Source organism: Oncorhynchus tshawytscha, linkage group LG14 (assembly GCF_018296145.1).
Source record: "Oncorhynchus tshawytscha isolate Ot180627B linkage group LG14, Otsh_v2.0, whole genome shotgun sequence".
NCBI lineage: Eukaryota > Metazoa > Chordata > Actinopteri > Salmoniformes > Salmonidae > Oncorhynchus > Oncorhynchus tshawytscha.
Window position 1 is genome coordinate 2,320,367 of NC_056442.1, and position 24,815 is coordinate 2,345,181.

Here is a 24,815-nt window from a genome sequence, read left to right on the forward strand (position 1 = left end):
CTAGACTACACCACAGATTAAAGTCTTTGGGGACACCCTGTCCACTATTATATCAATATAGATCCTATTAAACCACTAGAGGGGCTATGTCATAGTCCCTCAAAGTTCCAGAATGGGGCAAAAATGGCAAACATCTTGTTCAGGGAGAAATCCAAAACCAGTCTAATTGGATTGGATGGCAGTAGAGGCATAGATGATGCACTTCCTGATTTTACTGATGCAGGAAAATAAAAGTAAGGCATGAGATGTATCAGAAATTGTGTAATGAAATTATAGTCAACCTAAAATATTGTCATATAATTATAGATACAGCGTATAGGAAGAGGATGAACTTTAATGTCCCAAGGGGAAAATGGTCTGAGACACACAGTACTGCTGTATACAAAATAGACACTGTACATTACACACTCAACATAATACATACATTACACATAAGCCTTATCATACACTTCTCATACAGCCACGGGGAGGGATGTTGTCTCACACCCATATGGGTTTTATACAAATTGTATGTACTGTACACATAGTCATTAAGATTTACTGAATAAAAATAAAAATATAAACTTAACATGTAAAGTGTTGGCCCCATGTTTCATGAGCTGAAATAAAAGATTCCAGAAATGTTCCATATGCAAAAAAATTCTCTAAAGATTTCTGCACAAATTGGTTTACATCCCTGTTAGTGAACATTTCTCATTTGCCAGGATACAGTGCATTTGGAAAGTATTCAGACCCCTTGACTTTTTCAACATTTTGTTACATTAGTCTTATTATAAAATGGATTCAATAGTTTCCCCCTCATCAATCTACACACAATACCCCATTGTCTGCGTTCGAACGACCACCCCTCATCACTGTCAAACGCTCCCTAAAACACTTCAGTGAGCAGGCCTTTCTAATCGACCTGGCCCGGATATCCTGGAATGATATTGACCTCATCCCGTCAGTAGAGGATGCCTGGTTATTCTTTAAAAGTCCTTTCCTCACCATCTTAAATAAGCATGCCCCATTAAAAAAAATGTAGAACTAAGAACAGATGTAGCCCTTGGTTCACTCCAGACCTGACTGCCCTTGACCAGCACAAAAACATCCTGTGGTGTTCTGCATTAGCATCGAATATCCCCCGTGATATGCAACTTTTCAGGGAAGTTAGGAACCAATATACACAGGCAGTTAGGAAAGCAAAGGCTAGCTTTTTCAAACAGAAATTTGCATCCTGTAGCACAAACTCCAAAAAGTTCTGGGACACTGTAAAGTCCATGGAGAATAAGAGCACCTCCTCTCAGCTGCCCACTGCACTGAGGCTAGGAAACACTGTCACCACCGATAAATCCACGATAAGTGTGAACTTCAATAAGCATTTTTCTACGGCTGGCCGTGCTTTCCACCTGGCTACCCCAACCCCGGTCAACAGCTCTGCACCCCCAGAAACTTGCGCAAGCCTCCCCGATTTCTCCTTCACCCAAATCCAGATAGCTGATGTTCTGAAAGAGCTGCAAAATCTGGACCCCTACAAATCAGCCGGGCTAGACAATCTGGACCCTCTCTTTCTAAAATGATCCGCCGAAATTGTTGCAACCCCTATTACTAGCCTGTTCAACCTCTCTTTCATATCTTCTGAGATTCCCAGAGATTAGAAAGCCGTATTCTCTTTGTTCTTGTTTCCTTATTAGGATGCCGGTGGGCGGAGTTGGGAGGGTCGTCAGCTACATGGGAAACACATGGGCCCCGCTGTGTCATAGAATAAATACTCCACTTCCCCATTCATGGAAGAGACTCTCCATGCAGACACCTTTATAGATTTTGTTGTGTTTCTTGGTGGCTTTTTGGTTGGTTTGCTTTGGCATCTTTCAACACCCTGCATTATCACATTTATGCATGCAAAACACTCACTTACACTACTGATTACTGATTACACACACAACTTTGTATATTGTACTTAGTTTAGTTTATTTAGTAAATATATGTTTTGTTACTCCTTATCTCCACGTTGTCTCCCTTTTGTTACAGGCTTTGAGCTGGTTCGTAACACTATTCTGTATACTTCTGGCCCTTCTTTGGACACTGTGTTAACTAACCTCCAGATGAGCTTCAATGCCATACAACTCTCCTTCTGTGGCCTCCAACTCTTCTTTTAAATGCATGTAAAACTAAATGCATGCTCTTCAACCGATCGCTGCCCACACCTGCCCGCCCGTCCAGCATCACTACTCTGGACGATTCTGACTTAGAATATGTGGACAACTACAAATACCTAGGTGTCTGGTTAGACTGTAAACTCTCCTTCCAGACTCACATTAAGCATCTCCAATCCAAAATTAAATCTGGAATCGGCTTCCTAGTTCGCAACAAAGCATCCTTCACTCATGCTGCCAAACATACCCTCGTAAAACTGACTATATAAACCGATCCTCCGATGTCATTTACAAAATAGCCTCCAACACTCTACTCAGCAAATTGGATTCAGTCTATCACAGTGCCATCCGTTTTGTCACCAAAGCCCCATATACTACCCACCACTGTGAACTGTATGCTCTTGTTGGCTGGCCCTCGCTTCATATTCGTAGCCAAACACACTGGCTCCAGGTCATCTATAAGTCTTTGCTAGGTAAAGCTCCGCCTTATCTCAGCTCACTGGCCACCATAGCAGCACCCACCCGTAGCACGCGCTCCAGCAGGTATATTTCACTGGTCACCCTAAAAAGCCGATTCCTCCTTCAGGCCGCCTTTCCTTCCAGTTCTCTGCTGCCAATGACTGGAACGAACTGCAAAAATAACTGAAGCTGGAGACTCATATCTCCCTCACTAGCTAAGCACCAGCGGTCAGAGCAGCTCACAGATCACTGCACCTGTAAATAGCCCATCCAACTACCTCATCTCCATAATGTTATTTATTTTTGCTTCTTTGCACCCCAGTATCTCTACTTGCACACTCATCTGCTGCACATCTATCACTCCAGTGTTTAATTGCTATATTGTAATTATATTGTAATTATTTCGCCACTATGGTCTATTTATTGCCTGTATATATACTTTTTCTATTGTATTTTTGACTGTATGTTGTTTATTCCATGTGTAACTCTGTTGTTGTTTGTGTCGCACTGCTTTGCTTTATCTTGGCCAGGTTGCAGTTGTAAATGAGAACTTGTTCTCATCTAGCCTACATGGTTAAATAAAGGTGTTTTTTTATATTTTTATAAAATAAAATAGTCAAGAAGTCAAAGTCAAAAAGAGATTCAGTTCCTTTAAATCCATGATTCTCAATAATGATTAAATTCAGATTTTTCCCAAAAAAGGTAAATCCACAAAAAAACGCAACCTCAGAGGGGCACCCATGTCGTCCAGTGCTGGTGGTCAAGATGGGACGGTGCCTTTGGTCCACAGTTCCCTGGCTAGAGAGATGTCAGTTAGGAATAAATCATTAGGAATAAGAGTTGGTAACAGACTAACAGTCTACTTATAGTGAGTTGACCAGAAGTATTGCACAATAAAGGGAAATGAAGTGAAAACAGTCTACATTGTTATCCCACTCCAACTTACCGTCCGTCCTACAATGCTGAATTCTCTTCTGCTTCCACCTTTCCATTGTCGTACTTCACCGTGTCTTCTTTCAGCAGCACGGACCCCTCTGCAAGAAAACACAATAGGAGAACTCAACTAGAGAAATGGAACCATTCAGAATGAATGTGATTCAAGAATGCTGTAATAACAATGGCACTGATTCCTTCTCTGTTATCACCGTTTGTGACAGTTTAAGATGCCAGTCTTTCCCATCCATTTGAGACTGAGGTCTGTACATTTATCCTGACGCATACAGAGGGACTTGAGGTGAACTGTCCCTTTCTCATACACACCTCCATTTGCCTCTCCTTTTTCAGCGGCGTCAAGGTCGCCCCCTGGTGCAGTGCTGCCATTCATTGTAGTCTCATCATCGCCCCCTGAGGAAACACACAGAGAAGGTAAAACATGTACGACAGCCTCTCTACTGAACCACCAGTGTTTCCCAGAAAGTGTTTTCTTAGACAGCAAGCCCTCCCACCACAATATGTTTTTTAAACCAGACTTGTTCTAACAATCCTCAACATATTTGATGGTAGAATTCCAGTGTAACACCACTTTCACCTCAATCTGTAACCAGGTTTCCATCCAACCTTTTTATGCGTACCGTGTACAATTACACCATCAACATTGTTTACAGCAAACAGAGTAGAAGAGGTTCCTTGAATTTAAAATGTGCTTGCCCTTTAAATTTGCATAAGGTTGAGAAAAAAATATTCTCAGCGGTGGGATTTACAGCTGTGCAATCTCACACACTCACACACACACACACACACACACACACACACACACACACACACACACACACACACACACACACACACACACACACACACACACACACACACACACACACACACACACACACACACACACACACACACACACAAAAGGTCCCTAATTGAATTAAAACAGATTTCTGGAGATGGCCATTAGTGGAACCGTAACCTCTCCAGAATCAAATAAAAGGAAAACATCAACTACAGCCTCTCTCCTACTGCATCAAACACTGCTTAAAGCAACAATATGTAACTTTTTGGGCGATCCAACCAAATCCACATAGAAATGTGAGTTATAGATCTTTCACTCCCATTGCAAGCAAGTCTAAGTGGTAGATCTGTTCTATGTGTGATAGTTCTATGCTTCCCATTTTGGTTTTGTACACCAGCTTCAAAAATATGAATATACAATATTTTTGGTTATGGAAAATATATTTTTCAGAGGTTTAGATGGTAAAATGATTCTCTACACAATGGCAGCTTGTTTTTTTCACATAAACTGAAATTAGGCAAACTACTAGAATTTTATCAACAAGGAAATGGAGTGATTTCTGTGTAGTACATCTTTAAAGAAGTTAAAGGCAGTGATGATGTAGTCCAGCCAGAACAAGGCAAGTCATCCAGTTAATTTAAGACTGTATAAACAGAAGTGAGGGGAAGAGAAGAGAGCTTTAGCATTCTCATACACAGACCATATTAGTATTTGTTGTGTTCACTTCTGGATGAGAATGAAAAGGAGGCTCAGTGAATTCCAGGTGAATGCCACTGTCTTCTTACCATCAGGCTTTGACTCACATTTAGGACTGTTTGACCTGCTGCTAAGGAGAACAGAAGTTCAAACTTTCTCGAATCAGATAACTTGAAAGAAAAACTGCAATACTTATAATACACAGTATAATGTGTACTGAACCCCAACAAATGCCTGTGAGGCATTGCATAATCTGCTGTTTTCTACACGGAAACGCACACACATGGGTACATACACACAGATATATGCACACGCACAGAAACACTTACTGATAACAGATATTTTATATGTCTTGTGAAGAAGTTTTCTGTTGAACTCCACAGAATAAACTCCACTGTCTGTTTTCTTCAAGCCACTGATTCTCAGCTCTCCAGTAGTCTGGTTCAGGGTTGTGCGGCCTCTGAAGACACCATAGATCTCCAGACTACCAAATTCCTTGTCCCACTCTGCCACATAGTACACCCCGTGCTTCCATAGGATGCTTGTGATGGAGTCAGTCACTGTGGACTTGTCCGGCGTCAACACGAGCTCACCTCCCACTTTATGATAAAGATCATCTAGGAAAGCAGACATTTCATACATGTATCAGAGTATCAATGTATCCAGGGTAACACATTATGGTGAGGGTATAAATATGTAGTCCTAACTCTATTGGCATTGAAAGATACTTTATTATCAACCTTTACTGTTTATATCTAGAATTCTGCTTGCTGGGTGTATCTGGTCTATGTAGTCTGAACACCGTGACTAGTATGTCCCCCCTCACCACCACCACCACCACCACCGGAGCAGAAATGTATCTAGACTACACTACAGATTAAAGTCTTTGGGGACACCCTGTCCACTATTATATCAATATAGATCCTATTAAACCACTAGAGGGTGTTACGATCAACTAGGAGTGGTGGTGGGTGGAATCAGGTGCAGAGAGCAGGGTTCAGTCTTTCCTTCAAATTTATTCCCCAGTGCAACAAAAACAGTCACGCCAATACACAGGGCGTATAATAAGTTGCCGGTCCAAACAACAGGACAAAATAGTCCGGAGAATAAATGTACGAATAACTCACACCATCAAACACAGAGTAACACAAACAAGCCCGCACAAATACCCAGCGGGCCTAGTGCCCTTAAATACCCTACAAACAAACCCTAATACAAAACAGGTGTACCCAATTACCCAATAACCAAAAACAAACGGAAAGGAAATCGATGGCAGCTAATAGGCCGGCGACGACGACCGCCGAGCACCGCCCGAACAGGAAGAGGCACCGTCTTCGGCAAGGTTCGTGACAGAGGGGCTATGTCATAGTCCCTCAAAGTTCCAGAATGGGGCAAAAATGGCAAACATCTTGTTCAGGGAGAAATCCAAAACCAGTCTAATTGGATTGGATGGCAGTAGAGGCATAGATGATGCACTTCCTGATTTTACTGATACAGGAAAATAAAAGTAAGGCATGAGATGTATCAGAAATTGTGTAATGAAATTATAGTCAACCTAAAATATTGTCATATAATTATAGATACAGCGTATAGGAAGAGGATGAACTTTAATGTCCCAAGGGGAAAATGGTCTGAGACACACAGTACTGCTGTATACAAAATAGACACTGCTACATTACACACTCAACATAATACATACATTACACATTACCCTTATCATACAGCCACAGGGAGGGATGTTGTCTCATACAATCTGTATAAATAGCCTTTAAGATATACTGAATAAAAATATAAACGTAACATGTAAAGTGTTGGTCCCATGTTTCATGAGCTGACATAAAAGATTCCAGAAATGTTCCATATGCACAAAAAAACATGCACAAATTTGTTTACATCCCTGTTAGTGAACATTTCTCCTTTGCCAGGATACAGTGCATTTGGAAAGTATTCAGACCCCTTGACTTTTTCAGCATTTTGTTACATTAGCCTTATTCTAAATTGGAATCAATCGTTTTTCCCCCCTCATCAATCTACAGACAATAACCCATAATGACAAAGCAAAAACAGGTTTGTTTAAATTTTTCGAAATGTACTAAAAAATCAAAAATGTAAATATAACATTACATTAGTATTCACACCCTTTACTCAATACTTTGTTGAAGCACATTTGGCTGCGATTACAGCCTCGTGTCCTCTTGGGTATGACGCTACAAGCTTGGCACACTTGTATTTGGGGAGTTTCTCCCATTTCTCTCTGCAGATCCTCTCAAGCTCGGTCAGGTTGTATGAGGAGCATCGCTGCGCAGCTATTTTCAGGACTCTCCAGAGATGTTCAATCGGGTTCAAGTCCGGGCTCTGACTGGGCTACTCAAGAACATTCAGAGACTTGTCCCGAAACCACTCCTGCGTTGACTTGGCTGTGTGATTAGGGTCGCTGTCCTGTTGGAAGGTGAACGTCTGCCCCGTTCTGAGCGCTCTGGAGCAGGTTTTCATCAAGGATTTCTCTGTACTTTGCTCCGTTCTTCTTTCCCTCGATCCTGACTAGTCTCCCAGTCCCTACCGCTGAAAAACATCCCCAAAGCACGATGCTGCCACCATTCTTCACCGTAGGGGTGGTGCCAGGTTTCCTTCAGACGTGATGCTTGGCATTCAGGCCAAAGAGTTCAATCTTGGTTTCATCAGACCAGAGTCCATCAGGTGCCTTTTGCCAAACTTCAAGTGGGCTGTCATGTGACTTTTACTGAGGAATGGCTTCTGTCTGGCCACTCTACCATAAAGGCCTGATTGGTGGAGTGCTGCAGAGATGGTTGTCCTTCTAAAAGCTTCTCCCATCTCCACAGAGGAACTCTGGGAGAATTGGGTTCTTGGTCACCTCCCTGACCAAGGCCCTTCTCCCCTGATTGCTCAGTTTGGCCGGGCGTCCAGCTCTAGGAAGAGTCTTGCTGGTTCCAATTTTTTTCAATTTAAGAATGATGGAGGCTACTGTGTTCTTGGGGACCTTCAATGCTGCAGAAATGTTTTGGTACCCTTCCCCACATCTGTGCCTCGACACAGTCCTGTCTCGGGGCTCTACGGGCAATTCCTTTGACCTCATGGCTTGGTTTTGGTTTTATATACCTAGGTGTTTGCCTTTCCAAATCATGTCCAATCAATTTAATTCTCTACAGGTGGACTCCAATCAAGTTGTAGAAACATTTCAAGGATGATCCATGAAAACAGAGATGCACCTGAGCTCAATTTTGAGTCTCCTATCAAAGGTTCTGAATACTTATATAAATAAAGGTATTTTTGTTTTATATTTTTTATACATTTTCCAAAAAAATCTATAAACCTGTTCTCGTTTTGTCATTATGGGGTATTGTGTGTAGATTGATAAGTAAAAATGAATTTAAACCATTTTACCAGAATAAAATGGCTGGGCCTGGCTCCCCAGTGGGTGGGCATGCCTATGCCCTCCCATGCCCACCCATGGCTGCGCCCCTACCCAGTCATGTGAACTGCATAGATAAGGGCCTACTGAATTTAATTGAATGATTTCCTTATATGAACTGAAACTCAGTAAAATCGGGGACAGGAATCAACTCATGTGGGACAAATATGTCTTGAGTGTATTGTAACCGCCAGAGCACTCTGTTACCGGGTAAACTGTCCACTTAAGTTTCATACATACCTTCATTCCCCTGCCCCTTTTCAGCTTTATCGGCATTGCTTTCCCCTGTTTTGGACACACACACACACACACACACACACACACACACACACACACACACACACACACACACACACACACACGTGAGTAAAGGTCCCTAATTGAGTTAAAACAGATTTCTGGTGATGGCATTAGAGGAAAAGTAACCTCTGCAGAATCACATGTATTAACATGGTCTATAGACATCTAGAGTGGGTATTAACATGGTCTATAGACATCTAGAGGGGGTATTAACATGGTCTATAGACATCTAGAGGGTGTATTAACATGGTCTATAGACATCTAGAGGGTGTATTAACATGGTCTATAGACATCTAGAGTGGGTATTAACATGGTCTATAGACATCTAGAGGGGGTATTAACATGGTCTATAGACATCTAGAGGGTGTATTAACATGGTCTATAGACATCTAGAGGGGGTATTAACATGGTCTATAGACATCTAGAGGGGGTATTAACATGGTCTATAGACATCTAGAGGGGGTATTAACATGGTCTATAGACATCTAGAGGGTGTATTAACATGGTCTATAGACATCTAAAGGGGGTATTAACATGGTCTATAGACATCTAGAGGGTGTATTAACATGGTCTATAGACATCTAGAGGGTGTATTAACATGGTCTATATACATCTAGAGGGTGTATTAACATGGTCTATTGACATCTAGAGGGTGTATTAACATGGTCTATAGACATCTAGAGGGTGTATTAACATGGTCTATAGACATCTAGAGGGGGTATTAACATGGTCTATAGACATCTAGAGGGTGTATTAACATGGTCTATAGACATCTAGAGCGTGTATTAACATGGTCTATAGACATCTAGAGTGGGTATTAACATGGTCTATAGACATCTAGAGGGGGTATTAACATGGTCTATAGACATCTAGAGGGTGTATTAACATGGTCTATAGACATCTAGAGGGGGTATTAACATGGTCTATAGACATCTAGAGGGGGTATTAACATGGTCTATAGACATCTAGAGGGTGTATTAACATGGTCTATAGACATCCAGAGGGTGTATTAACATGGTCTATAGACATCTAGAGGGTGCCAAATCCCCTGTCAGAGTTTTATTTGTTGACTCTTCTTCTGTTTTCAACACAATCCAGCCTTACATTCTGTCACAGAGACTCATTCGGGAATTCTCCTAAAATGGGGGGCTGGTTTTGTGGCTGTAGGACTTCCTAAGCCAGAGGTCACAGCGGATCAAAGTAGGTCCCCACATGTGGGACATACGCACCATCAACAGAGGCTCTCCTCAGGGATGTGTTTTGTCCCCACTCCTGTACACTAATAGTTGTACTAGTTACCATCCTGACAGACACCTCAATAAGTTCTCTGATGACACTGCCTTGATCAGCCTGTTGCATGATGACGAGGAACAACATGGCCCGGTCCTTTGTAGAGTGGTGTGATGAATTACACTTGGTCCTCAATACCAACAAGACCAAAGAGATGTTCATAGACTTCAGGAAGCGTATAACACCAACCTCTGCAACATCTTTCAGAGGTCAGAATATAGAGATTGTAGAGGAATACAAATATCATGGTGTCCTCTTGGACAATAAGCTTCAGTGGAGTAAATGTACAGACCTGATCTACAAAAATAGTCAACAGAGACTGTACTTTCTCAAAAAGCTGGGATCTTTTAATGTTGACTTTACTATATACTGACAATGTATTGTTTGTTGATTTGGCAATGCCACTGTCAGCCAGAGAAATATGCTGAGAAGGATTATCACCACAACAAGCAAGGTACTTGGAGTCACACAGACAGTCCTGGATGAGATCCTTAAGGTCAGGGCCCTCCGCAAGGCACAAAATCATTTTGGACCCAAACCACTTTAAACATGTACATGACACTGCAACAACATTTCCCCATGGGGACAATAATGTCAGTAAAGTAGGAACTGCAGGAATTTGTTCCAACTAGGCACCACACCAGACCAACTGAGCTAATTGATCAGTTCAGTGATTGCCTATATTCAACACACCTGGTCTGCGGCCCTCCAGGACCAGGGTTACCTACCCCTGCAGTAGATAAATACTGTAAGCTCTAAAAGACACAAAACCTGCAAAGGATTTGAGACGTTCTGATACAAGCTACATCTCTAAACCAGCAACACTCATATCAAACAAAACAACATGGAAACAGTTGTCAGAACTGAAAGCGTCCTGAATGACAACCATGGAGTAAATCAAACAGAGCAGAAGATTGCGAAATAATAGGCTTTTCAACAGTACAAACTAGCAAGGGATGACAGTGACAATCTTTATCCACAGTGTTACCTCTATGGGTGACATTTTGCAGTGCAAAAATGCACAGATGTAAAGATAAACCAAAACCAAGCAGGTTATTTCAAATACTCATCACAAGTACATCATTTACATTAAACATTTTCCTTGCAGATTCCAACTGCATCATTCACATTCAATATATTCTATTCCACACACTGCTAACTTTAAACTCACATTAGTAATCACCTTCTCATACTGTATGTAGATGTCACTAAAACATGTTCTTCAAATAAATGTCACCACTAATAATATGAGAAACACATTTCTGACAACATCTCCACATATCTTCATGGTCAAAATGGCCCTATAGACGTACCATGTAAAAGGTGTGTTAGTGTTACTACCCGTGTTAGTGGGCTGATTGTTATTATTCTGATTCCTGGAGTAATCTCTAGAAGACTTCTCTCCTACAACGCTGTAAACTGTATCCAGGGCAACAGTATTCTGATTGTTGCCTGCATCCCCTGTAAAGTTACACCATCCATCAACATTGTTTACTGTAAACAGAGTAGAATAGGTTCCTTGAATTTAGGAGGCATTTGCCCTTTAAATTTGCATAAGAGAAAACATGGAAATATTCTGGGTTGTGGGATTACTGCTGTGGACTCTATCTCTCACACACACATAGATTAAAAGTTTTCTGGAATGGGACAAATACAACACTACTGTCCTGTGCTGTGAGGAAACGTGTGCAGTGCATGGAAGGTTGTGAATATAGTACAGTACATGAATAATGTTGTGTTTGTATTACTTTGGGGACCCTGTCAGCAGGTTGAATATGGACCAGTCTAGTTAAGGTAAGTAACACTTACCACAAATTCTACCATAAATTCCACCAAAATACTTTCTCAAAAAGTCGATCCAGGTGTCTTGGGAATATTCTGAGATGAAATAGAAACTCAAAAATGTAAGACAATAACATTTTCATTCAAATGGTTCTTTGTTTTCACTGGAATCCAAATGTTCTGTGAAGTAGTGAGTATGAATAATTGAGACAGGAAGAGACAGAGAATCATCCTACCTGTCTTTTTCTTCCACACCAAAAATCCTGAGGAGTACAAATATACACATTTTATTTTCCATGTTGATCCATGGTTCAGTAGCTTATGTGTCATGTTTAACAGAGTGAGAAATAACCCCTCTTAAAGTACAAGTCTGTGTATTAACCATTCTGTCAGCTGTTGAGTGTGACTTCATCCACATTTACATGCTTAAGCTGCAATAAGGAGACATCATTTCTGAGAGCACCAATAAACAACATGCGTACAGTACCTGCACCAGGCCGACATCAATGTGAAAGTAACCAGTGCATAAAATAGCTGATGATGAATGCAAACTACGCTCAATAAATACTACACATGCATTGAAATAAAAGCCATACATCAAATTACATACTAAGGCCTACAATCGACAAGGACGCATGAAGACAAAAAAACCTAAACGAATTTCGAAAATCACAAAATCTGCACATGCTTTTTTAAGGGAACCTAAGGCTGCGTCCGTGACTCAGCACCGCCTCAGGACAGGTAGGCATAGTGGAGCTCCGTGGCGTGGTGCTGAATGGACAGCGCCTCTGTCTAGTCGACAGCTATATCATGATTTAGTTTGTGGGCAGTTAGACATTTTTTGGGCATGGTTAGGTAGCCTACAATGCGCATATGAAAATCATAACTGACACGCAGAACTTTAGAAATGGTAGGAATAAATGTAAATTGGCACTCCAGATGAAAAAGGTTGCCGACCCCCTAGACTATAGCCATCCTTGTGGAACGGAGCATACAGTGTAGATCTGTAATGACCTCCCACCAACTTTGTAGAAAGTGGGAAGAGCACAAGACAATGTTGGTGGGAACTCATGATAGTGTCTTCAACGACAAAGGAGAAGAGAACACGAACAGACTAAAAACCATAAGTAGCCTAGCTTATATAAAACAAACAGGACATTTCTTTTGGGGAAGTTGTTCAGTTGTGTTTATTTTTATAACAATACATTAAACCAAAATGGCACTAACCTCCTGGGCCGAATGAATGAAGATAGCAATTAGGCTACAGCTATCACAACCTATATTTTAATAGCTATAAAATAGCTTTTGGTTTTGAATGGTCACCAAAAAGGAGGACTCCACCACCTCCCAATTCCCTGGCTATCAGATTACAAGGTTTACAAGGCCGAGTTCAAATCCTGACATCAAATTCAAAGCAATTTTAGTCTACTTTTTTGTCTACTTTAAATGATTGTTCTTGAGTGACTGCTAGACCCCGCTATACCCAATGGAAACCCCCAGGGTTAGGGGTGACTGATTACATGTAACCTACCCAACCAGGGAAACACCACAATTCTTATGGTAAAGCCAAACACACACACACACAGCTAAAATTAATCATCATGTTATGGACTTGCAGATAGGCCTTATGCACCGTCACATATTACAGTTATAGTGGATGGTTGATATGGCATCGAACATGTAGCATACTTGTGCGACTAAGGAAGAATATCAATGGCATACTCCTTGCATCCTCTCTCCTACTTCTCAAAACACATTGGATGAGAAAGACAGAGGTCCCTCCCCTCTGACCTTCTCCTCCAATAGGTTTTGTGAAGGAAGCGAGGAGAGAGGATGCAAGGAGTAAATAATTCAGATTCTACCCATGACTTATTATTAGCAGTTTTCTAACATTGTTTTATTGATTTGTGATGTACTTCAAGTGCGCCGCGATGGTGGGAAGTATTTCCATAAAGTTCAGCTTTCCCAACTTTGGTTCCGCCCTGTTCACAACCCTTGTCCATGCTACCAACTGTCCCTCACACACGTTGCTTCTCTTCCATTGGAAATAAATGGCTTTCCGTGGTTTCATCACCCATATCGTCTTCAGAGAGGCACTGTGAGCCTTTTCTTTAAAGTCATGTTTGTAGTTTGTTTGTAACAACATTTGTATAGTATGTTGACTGTGGCTATGTCTTCATATGTTTAGGTTAACACAAAGTAATTACAATTCCTTTAAATGATTCATTCAGGTTAGACTAATCCATACTGTGCGGGGTCCAAATCGGTGCCTCCCTGTGACACATTACGAAGACTGTTCCCTACAGCAGGTGGTGCATCTAACCCCTTGTCTTGACTGTAACAGTAGTCTGAACATTACTGTAAATACAGGTAGAACAGGTATCCCCTTCAGGGGGTATAGCTCACTGTTGTAGCTGCTGTTACAGTGGGGCAAAAAAGTATTTAGTCAGCCACCAATTGTGCAAGTTCCCCCACTTAAAAAGATGAGAGAGGCCTGTAATTTTCATCATAGGTACACTTCAACTATGACAGACAAAATGAGAAAAAAAAATCCTGAAAATCACATTGTAGGATTTTTAATGAATTTATTTGCAAAATATGGTGGAAAATGAGTATTTGGTCAATAACAAAAGTTTATCTCAATACTTTGTTATATACCCTTTGTTGGCAATGACAGAGGTCAAACGTTTTCTGTAAGTCTTCACAAGGTTTTCATACACTATTGCTGGTATTTTGGCCCATTCCTCCATGCAGATCTCCTCTAGAGCAGTGATGTTTTGGAGCTCTTGCTGGGCAACACAGACTTTCAACTCCCGCCAAAGATTTTCTATGGGGTTGAGATCTGGAGACTGGCTAGGCCACTCCAGGACCTTGAAATGCTTCTTACGAAGCCACTCCTTCGTTGCCCGGGCGGTGAGTTTGGGATCATTGTCATGCTGAAAGACCCAGCCACGTTTCATCTTCAATGCCCTTGCTGATGGAAGGAGGTTTTCACTCAAAATCTCACGATACATGGCCCCATTCATTCTTTCCTTTACAAGGATCAGTCGTCCTGGTCCCTTTGCAGAAAAACAGCCCCAAAGCATGATGTTTCCACCCCCATGCTTCACAGTAGGTATGGTGTTCTTTGGATGCAACTCAGCATTCTTTGTCCTCCAAACAAGACGAGTTGAGTTTTTACCAATAAGTTATATTTTGGTTTCATCTGACCATATGACATTCTCCCAATCTTCTTCTGGATCATCCAAATGCTCTCTAGCAAACTTCAGACGGGCCTGGACATGTACTGGCTTAAGCAGGGGGACACGTCTGGCACTGCAGGATTTGAGTCCCTGGCGGCGTAGTGTGTTACTGATTGTAGGCTTTGTTATTTTGGTCCCAGCTCTCTGCAGGTCATTCACTAGGTCCCCCCGTGTGGTTCTGGGATTTTTGCTCATCGTTCTTGTGATCATTTTGACCCCACGGGGTGAGATCTTGCGTGGAGCCCCAGAGCGAGGGAGATTATCAGTGGTCTTGTATGTCTTCCATTTCCTAATTATTGCTCCCACAGTTGATTTCTTCAAACCAAGCTGCTTACCTATTGCAGATTCAGTCTTCCCAGCCTGGTGCAGGTCTACAATTTTGTTTCTGGTGTCCTTTGATAGCTCTTTGGTCTTGGCCATAGTGGAGTTTGGAGTGTGACTGTTTGAGGTTGTGGACTGGTGTCTTTTATACTGATAACAAGTTCAAACAGGTGCCATTAATACAGGTAACGAGTGGAGGACAGAGGAGCCTCTTAAAGAAGTTACAGGTCTGTGAGAGCCAGAAATCTTGCTTGTATGTAGGTGACCAAATACTTATTTTCCACCATAATTTGCAAATAAATCCATTAAAAATCCTACAATGTGATTTTCTGGATTTTTTTTCTCATTTTGTCTGTCATAGTTGAAGTGTACCTAGGATGAAAATTACAGGCTTCTCTCATCTTTTTAAGTGGGAGAATTTGCACAATTGGTGGCTGACTAAATACTTTTTTGCCCCACTGTATGTCAATCTGTGATTCACAACTATGTACATGTACAGTGCTCTGTTACTATAGATGTGCTGTTCTTACCTGCAAACGCTACAATGGCAACGACAACCAAAGCAGCAACAACAGCACCAATAATGGAATGCTCTGAAATGAAAACACATTTTGTATTGATACTTTTGACAAGAGTTGATCAGGAACTCAACATTTTGCCACAATCAAAATGTCCTACAACACTAGCAGTGTTACTAACATATCAATACATTAGACTGTAACACACTTATGAGTGTCCACTCACCTGAACCAAACACCTCCCCAACTGGCTCACTGACTTGCGAACTAACAGCATTACTCAGCTTGCAGGTGTACTTGATACCATTGGTTGATTTAGAGACACTTAGCTGTTTGTCTAAGTCCTCCCACGCCCCCTCTCCCACTTTCCAGCTGTAGGTGACTGGTTCAGCATCAGTGGTGTTGCCCTCACAGGTCAGAGTGCAGGAGGTTTTGTCTGGGTTACAGGAAGAAGTGATGGTGGGTTTGGGGACTGCCTCTGTAAATAGAGGAAAGAAACAGGAATCATTTGGGAAAATGCTTGTGAGGCACTGCAATACATAACCTGCTGTTTCTCCATGACACACACACACACACACAGATATGTACACAAACACAGAAACACTTACTGAAAACAGATAATGTATATGTTTTGTCAAGCAGTTTGCTGTTGAACTCCACAGAATAAACTCCACTGTCTGTTTTCATCAATCCACTGATTCTCAGCTCTCCAGTAGTCTGGTCCAGGGTTGTACGCTCTTTGAAGGAGGCATAGATGTCCAGACCACCAAACCCCTGGTCCCACTCTGCCACCTTGTTCTTCCCATGCTTCCATAGGACGCTTATGATGGAGTCAGGCACCGTGGACTTGTCCGGCGTCAACACGAGCTCACCTCCCACTTTATGATAAAGATCATCTAGGAAAGCAGACATTTCATACATGTATCAGAGTATCAATGTATCCAGGGTAACACATTATGGTGAGGGTATAAATATGTAGTCCTAACACTATTGGCATTGAACTGACATTATTATCAACCTTGACTTTTTATGTATAGAATTCTGCTTGCTGGGTGTATCTGGTCTATGTAGTCTGACCACCGTGACTAGTATGTCCCCCCTCACCACTACCACCACCACCACCACCACTGGAGCAGAAATGTATCTAGACTACACCACAAATTAAAGTCTTTGTCTACACACTGTCCACTATCATATCACTAGCTAGGTTTCTATCCAATTTGCGACAGATTTTCATGCTATTATTCTAAAATCTGCATAAAACAATAATCACATTTCCCCTCAGAGATATGTTTCCATCAGACTGACTTTTTGATGATAAAAGTCTGAGTGATGAGGTAGTGTACATAGCCCTCCACACCTCTCTGATTCAGAGGGATTGGGTTAAATGCGGAAGACACATTTCAGTTGAATACATTCAGTTGTACAACTGAATAGGTATCCACATTCCCTTTCACTTTACATAAAAATAACTTTTGCAGATAAATTCCCATGTACCAAATGAAAAATACAAGTTTAAATGGGTTCCAAAGCATTTTCAACTATACTGATGGTTTGTCACAAACTGCTACATTATATAGACTGTTGTGTTATATACTGTTGTGTTATATAGACTGCTGTGTTATATAGACTGTTGTGCGTTATACAGACTGTTGTGCGTTATACAGACTGTTGCGATATATAGACTGTTGCGGTATATAGACTGTTGCGGTATAGACTGCTGTGTTATATAGACTGCTGTGTTATATAGACTGCTGTGTTATATAGACTGCTGTGTTATATAGACTGCTGTGTTATATAGACTGCTGTGTTATATAGACTGCTGTGTTATATAGACTGCTGTGTTATATAGACTGCTGTGTTATATAGACTGCTGTGTTATATAGACTGTTGTGTTATATAGACTGCTGTGTTATATAGACTGCTGTGTTATATAGACTGCTGTGTTATATAGACTGCTGTGTTATATAGACTGCTGTGTTATATAGACTGTTGTGTTATATAGACTGCCGTGTTATATAGACTGTTGTGTTATATAGACTGCTGTGTTATATAGACTGCTGTGTTATATAGACTGCTGTGTTATATAGACTGCTGTGTTATGTAGACTGTTGTGTTATATAGACTGCTGTGTTATGTAGACTGCTGTGTTATATAGACTGCTGTGTTATATAGACTGCTGTGTTATATAGACTGCTGTGTTATATAGACTGCTGTGTTATATAGACTGCTGTGTGTTATATTTTTTATTTTATTCCACCTTTATTTAACCAGGTAGGCCAGTTGAAAACAAGTTCTCATTTACAACTGCGACCTGGCCAAGATAGAGCAAAGCAGTGTGAAAAAATCAACAACACAGAGTTACACATGTGATTAACAAACGTACAGTCAATAACACAATAGAACAATCTGTATACAGTGTGTGCAAATGAAGTATGGAGGTAAGGCAATAAATAGGCCAATAGTGGCAAATGAATTACAATTGAGAAATTTACACTGGAGTGATATATGTGCAGATGAGGATGTGCAAGTAGAAATACTGGTGTGCAAAAGAGCAGAAAAACAAAAACAAATATGGGGATGAGGTAGGTAGTTGGTTGGATGGGCTATTTACAGATGGGCTGTGTACAGCTGCAGCAATCAGTAAGCTGCTCTAACAGCTGATGCTTAAAGTTAGTGAGGGAGATATAAGTCTCCAATTTCAGTGATTTTTGCAATTCATTCCAGTCATAGGCAGCAGAGAACTGGAAGGAGAGGCGGCCAAAGTAGGTGTTGGCTTTGGGGGTGACCAGTGAAATATACCTGCTGGAGTGCGTGCTACGGGTGGATGCTGCTATGGTGACCAGTGAGCTGAGATAAGGTGGAGCTTTACCTAACAAAGACTTATAGATGACCTTGAGCCAATGTGTTTGGCAACGAATATGTAGCGAGGACCAGCCAACGAGAGCATACAGGTTGCAGTGGTGGGTAGTATATGGGGCTTTGGTGACAAAACGGATGGCACTGTGATAGACTGCAACCAATTTGCTGAGTAGAGTGTTGGAGGCTATTTTGTAAATTACATCGCCAAAGTGAAGGATCGGTAGGATAGTCAGTTTTACGGGGGTATGTTTGGCAGCATGAGTGAAGGAGGCTTTGTTGCGAAATAGGAAGCCGATTCCAGATTTAACTTTGGATTGGAGATGCTTAATGTGAGTCCGGAAGGAGAGTTTACAGTCTAGCCAGACACCTAGGTATTTATAGTTGTCCACATATTCTAAGTCAGAACCGTCCAGAGTAGTGATGCTAGTCGGGCGGGTGCGGGCAGCAATCGGTTGAAGAGCATGTATTTCATTTTACTTGCATTTAAGAGCAGTTGGAGGCCACGGAAGGAGTGTTGTATGGATTGGAAGCTCGTTTGGAGGTTTGTTAACAGTGTCCAAAGAAGGGCCAGAGGTATACAGAATGGTGTTGTCTGCGTAGAGGTGGATCAAAGAATCACCCGCAGCAAGAGCAACATCATTGATATATACAGAGAAAAGAGTTGGCTGTGGGGGGTGCAGAGCTGTTGACCGGGGTTGGGGTAGCCAGGTGGAAAGCAAGGCCAGCCGTAGAGAAATGCTTATTGAAATTCTCGATTATCTTGGATTTATCAGTGGTGACAGTGTTTCCTAGCCCAGTGCAGTGGGCAGCTGGGAGGAGGTGCTCTTATTCTCCATGGACTTTACAGTGTCCCAGAACCTTTTGGAATTAGTGCTGCAGGATGCAGATCTCTGTTACAGGCTGCTGTGCTTTATAGACTGCTGTTATATAGACATTTGTCTGTTATATAGACAGCAGTGTTTTATAGCCTGCTGCGTTATATAGACTGTTGTGTTATATAGACTGTTGTGCGTTATATAGATTGTTGTGTTATATAGACTGTTGTGTTATATAGACTGTTGTGCGTTATATAGACTGTTGTGTTATATAGACTGTTGTGTTATATAGACTGTTGTGCATTATATAGACTGTTGCGCTATATAGACTGTATTATATAGACTGTTGTGCGTTATATAGACTGCTGTGTGTTATATAGACTATATTATATAGACTATTGTGTTATAGAGACTGCAGTGTTATATAGACTGTTGTGCACTATATAGACTGTTGTCTGTTGTGTTATATAGAGTAGACTGCTGTGTTAAATAGACTGCTGCATTATATAGACTGCTGTGTTATATTGACTGTTGCATTATATAGACTGGTGCGTTATATAGACTGTATTATAGACTGTTGTGTTACATAGTAAATGTGCCCAATCTGGTCTTGGCACATGCGCTCTAGCCAACAGCTACAGTGGGGGTAAACTATCTACATTATGACATTATTATGGATGAGAGCAATTATTATTTCTATTTGTCAAATGGCCGCAAAGCATTGATCGTCATGTCACCAAAATAACAATGTCAATATTTAATGGAAAGGAGCATCAAACTCATAACCTTGCACTTTCACCACCCTGTGAAGTTCATCATCATTTATTTCATCTGTAGTCTAATAAACTGCATACAGCACCTTCCCGAGTCATAGTGGGAGGACCACACAACATATCATCACATGACTCCAAGTTTACTTCGATGTGATGGTTATTATATCAAAATGTGTGCATAAAGGAGGGAAGAAGTTATGGGGGCCTGCCCACCCTTGCCTCCTCCTCCAAATAAAATATTTAAATATTGATCATTTATTTGACCGAGACGCACGCCAACAGAAAGAATCATCAATCTCAGATAAAGCGTCCGAGTGAGCGAAACAGCGCCCCTCTGTCTCTGTATGTGTAGATCATGTATCTGATGATGTCTGGAAAAAGGGAGTATGACATTTCATACTTTTTCTGGCCAGACAGTATCAGATACATGGGCCACATATAGTAAGACAGAGGGGTGCTGTTTCCCTTGCTAGTTTCAGCAGGGAGGAAGAGGCTAAGCGAGAGGGTTCACTCTCACCAAAATCTGTCCTGAATAAGCCTGCAGTCTCCGGACAATTCTTGCACATTCATTGTTACATTGTGTGAATTGTTTGCCCTTTTGATTTTGATCAATACCCCATGTAAAGGGAAAGGGGATACCTAGTCAGTTGTACAACTGAATTTATTCTACTGAAATGTATCTTCTGCATTTAACCCAATCCCTCTCAAATGCGTATTTCTGTTTTTAATTTGTAATAAATTTGCAAAGATTTCTAAAAACCTGTTTTCAGTTTGTCATTATGGGGTATTGTGTGCAGATTAATGAGGATTTTTATTTATTTAATGCATTTAAGAATAAATCTGTAATGTAACAAAATGTGTAAAAAGAGGTCTGAATACTTTCTGAATGCACTGTATGTAACCAGTAGGCCTAAATACACCATTCATCACTGTCATTTGGTTACATGAATTACTGTTAATGCAAGCATTCCATTCATTTACTGTCATCATTTTTTGGAGTGGAAACATTGTTTGCAGAGTTCACAACCTACTACACTTGTGAGAAACAAATTTAGGTGAATTTAATAACTGTCATTTAGGAGTTGTACATTTTTTTATTGTCTTTTGTTTTCAGTGCTCCATGTGAGCAATGAGCATGTGTAGTTTCTCTGTCCTGATAATGTTGAGGGATCATGCGAGCAGAACTAACCAGTTGAATGGGCCTTTGATATCCATAGGTGGACACGGCTTGCGCGTTCACAATTTTTTTACAAGGTGTTATAGTGAAGCTCATAGGCAGCTCGTGGGTTTCAAGTTTGGGGAAGCTTACAACTTATCTTACCGTTTCTACCTATCTGCATGAAAGTTTAAGCATGGCTGGCCCTTAAATGTACACGGAGAGCTAACATTAATGATATGCATGTCAATCTCTCATGGCTGAAAGTGGAGGAGATTGACTTCATCACTACTTGTTTTTGTAAGAGGTGTTGACAAGCTGAATGCACTGAGCTTGTCTGTTTAAACTACTAGCTCACAGCTCAGACACCCATGCATACCCCACAAGACATGTCACCAGAGGTCTGTTTAAACTACTAGCTCACAGCTCAGACACCCATGCATACCCCACAAGACATGTCACCAGAGGTCTCTTCACAGTCCCCAAGTTCAGAACAGACTATGGGAGGCGCACAGTACTACATAGAGCCATGACTACATGGAACTCTATTCCACATCAGGTAACTGATGCAAGTAGTAGAATCAGATGATAAAAAACAGATAAAAATACACCTTATGGAACAGCAGGTACCGTGAAGAGACACACACACAGGTAGACACACACATACACACACAAATGTTAGCACACACACTCTACACAGATGTACATTGTAATATTGTTGTATGGTGCTATTATACATTTTGTATTGTAGATGTGTAGTGGTGTAATAATGTCATATGATGTACTGTTTTATCTTTGTTTTGTGTGTAATGTAAGTAAGTGCCTTAATGTGTTTGGACCCCAGGAAGAGTAGCTGCTGCCTTGGCATCCCAAATACTTTAGGGGAAGCCAGCCTCCTTTATCTGGCCTCTGGATCTGATGCGGTCTGGACAGAAATAGTATAACATGCCATACTCTTTTGGTCCAGACAGAATCAGATACATTGTCTACACATACAGAGACAGAGGAGCACTGTTTCGCTTGCTCGGGTTCTTTATCTGAGATTGATGGGTCTTACTGTCGGAGTGCGTCTCAGTCAAATAAATGATCAATATTTCAATATTTTATTTGGATGGGCCCCCCTAAGGCTCGCCCATAACGCAGGGCCTGCCATGATCACGCAGACCCGTCTGTAGGTTTTAGCCTTGGTTAGGCCAGGATTCAACATCTGATCACTTCCTGAAGTTGGCTCTGTGTGTAGCTAAACGGAATATGAAGGGTGCGGTCCGTAACGTAACCCACACAGACGTCGTTTAAAACCATTATTCAATAGGAAGAGTGTGTTTAGGCCATCACTCCATAATGTCGTTTATGATTTCAGATTGCCATGTTCCTTATTTTCTTTGATATGAATCCCACTCGGCGGCTGCAGCGCGGTGTTCATAAGGCACGTTTAGTATGTGATGTTGTAGGCTAGGCTATACAACTAGCACACAATAGCAAACAAGTAGCCTAACAAATATTAGGTAGGCCAAACGCTACGTTCGGCCCGCCAGTCGGTTCAACTTACCTTCGGAGACCACGGTTCGCACCAGATAAAACCAGAAGCACAATCTGATAAGCTTAAGTTTGGACATCTTTGTTAGTTCGTTAGTTTATTTCTATAGTAAATAAAAGTAAGTTCAAATGAGATATGCTAAAACACTATGTGGTTCATAACCTTGCCTACCGAGGCTGTGAAAGTGAAAGTAAAATGTGGGTTTTAGTTCCTTCCTCTGAAGACATGACCACTTGGTTGAAAATAACGTTCCATTTCATTTGTAAATCATGTTTAATAGCTGAAATACAATCACACTGTATACCAACACATTGTATTAGGTTGATATGCTATAATAACTTTCCTTTTGTTTTCTTCCCTAACGTCTGGAATAATCCTTGCCCATACATACCTGGTCTCTGGCGCCTCCCTGTGTGTATACTTGGCTACAAACCTAACCACAATTAACATGAATAAGACAAACGATAACGAAGTGAGTTATCACAATGGACGTGCCAACAACAGCTGAGGACAGATTGGCATCTGATTCGGCGCCAACAAATACATGCTGGATCACTGTGCTATAATGTAACCATAGTTGGCAATATTGTAATATTCAAAGGTAACTTAATAACTATAGTTCATTTAATTTTCCTCCTGTCCACTGAGCCTACTGTATGAGGCATGCACACTAAAACAGTCACACAATGAAATATTTTCTTATGAAATAATACATTTGCCATCTTGTTGCATGGATCAAGATTTCATTATAATTCACATTATTCAGAGTTCATAAAAATCATAGTAGCCTAGGCTAAACATGACAGCACATACAGGATAATTACATGATACATAATAACCCCAAATAGATAGAAAAAGAGAGATGAGTTTACTGGAGAGAAACAAACCTTCCCTGTACAGAATCAAAATATTTATCAAACAAACTATATATTCAACAAGTGCTTTTCAACTGGCTTCTTCTGGTACAGAGGCTGGAGCTGTACTGGTCTGGTCTCTGTTGGTACAGAGGATTTAGCTGTACTTCCCTGTGAAGTAGACAGAGTATCTGAGCTACTCTCTATTAATGTACAAATTGTATCTGAGCTCATGTCTACTGCTCTGGAAGGTGCACCTGAACTGTAGTTTACTGGAGTAGATATTGTACCTACATGCTGTGGCTCTGAGACCAGCTGACAATCCTGGACTGCTTCTATCAGGAGTGTCTGTACTGTCTGACACTGAGTTATTGGGTCTCCTCAGACCTGATAGGTCAGGTGTTCCTCTCTCTCTGTCTACCTGACCACTGCTCCTCTGGGTTTCCATTGTCTTCACTACGCTTCCTTGTTCTACACCCATCTGATAGCCATGATATTGTCTTATAGATCAGGGTATTCCTTGGGTCTTGATGTATGGGAATTCAGGATGGGGGTGTTTCTTTGGGAGGAGTTGGGTTCTTTCACCTCTATCTCTGACGCTCCATATTTGATCTTTCTCTGAGGGGTTGGTGGAGACCTCTGACCGTCAGTCTGGCTGTTGAGTGTGGCTCTGCTGGATTCCTCCTCTTCCTTCCCCTCTCCATCTCTTCTACCCTCTCCCTCCCCCTCTCCATCTCGTCTTCCCTCGTTCTCTTCATCTCCCCCTGTCTCTGCATCATAATCTCAGACCATTGCCTTATGTGACTCCTAGTCAGATCCATTCCCATAATCCTCTGTCCCCCACAGTGTATCCTGTTTGTGCTTCAGGCTGTATCCATCTCTGGTATCCATCTCTGGGCTTTGGAGGGGG

At 41.3% G+C, this 24,815-nt stretch overlaps 1 protein-coding gene across 2 annotated transcripts; it reads right to left on the reverse strand.

The window, feature by feature from the left end:
* Nucleotides 1-3,224: 3,224 nt before the first annotated feature.
* On the reverse strand, nt 3,225-23,384 carry LOC112266357. Of its 2 annotated transcripts, XM_042296758.1 has the most exons (11): nt 23,064-23,383; nt 16,517-16,804; nt 16,135-16,386; nt 15,921-15,983; nt 12,064-12,090; nt 11,855-11,923; nt 8,696-8,740; nt 5,355-5,642; nt 3,855-3,938; nt 3,541-3,628; nt 3,225-3,392 (listed from the first exon to the last, which is right to left on the reverse strand). In XM_042296758.1, the coding sequence occupies exons 1-10, from the start codon at nt 23,128-23,130 to the stop codon at nt 3,549-3,551; spliced, it is 1,263 nt and encodes a 420-aa protein (XP_042152692.1). In that variant the 5' UTR covers nt 23,131-23,383; the 3' UTR covers nt 3,225-3,392; nt 3,541-3,548. The 2 variants fall into 2 exon arrangements, with proteins under 2 accessions (XP_042152692.1, XP_042152693.1); XM_042296759.1 differs by lacking the exon at nt 11,855-11,923 and having other exon boundaries at nt 23,064-23,384.
* Nucleotides 23,385-24,815: the final 1,431 nt, after the last annotated feature.

Excerpts from the sequence above, each read along its gene's own strand:
- LOC112266357 (XM_042296758.1), bottom strand. The coding sequence starts at position 23,130 with ATGTCCAAACTTAAGCTTATCAGATTGTGCTTCTGGTTTTATCTGGTG. Across the intron at positions 16,387-16,516 it reads ATATACATTATCTGTTTTCA|AGGCAGTCCCCAAACCCACC; the intron begins GTAAGTGTTTCT and ends CTCTATTTACAG. Across the intron at positions 3,939-5,354 it reads ATATAAAATATCTGTTATCA|GGGGCGATGATGAGACTACA; the intron begins GTAAGTGTTTCT and ends GTGTTTCCTCAG.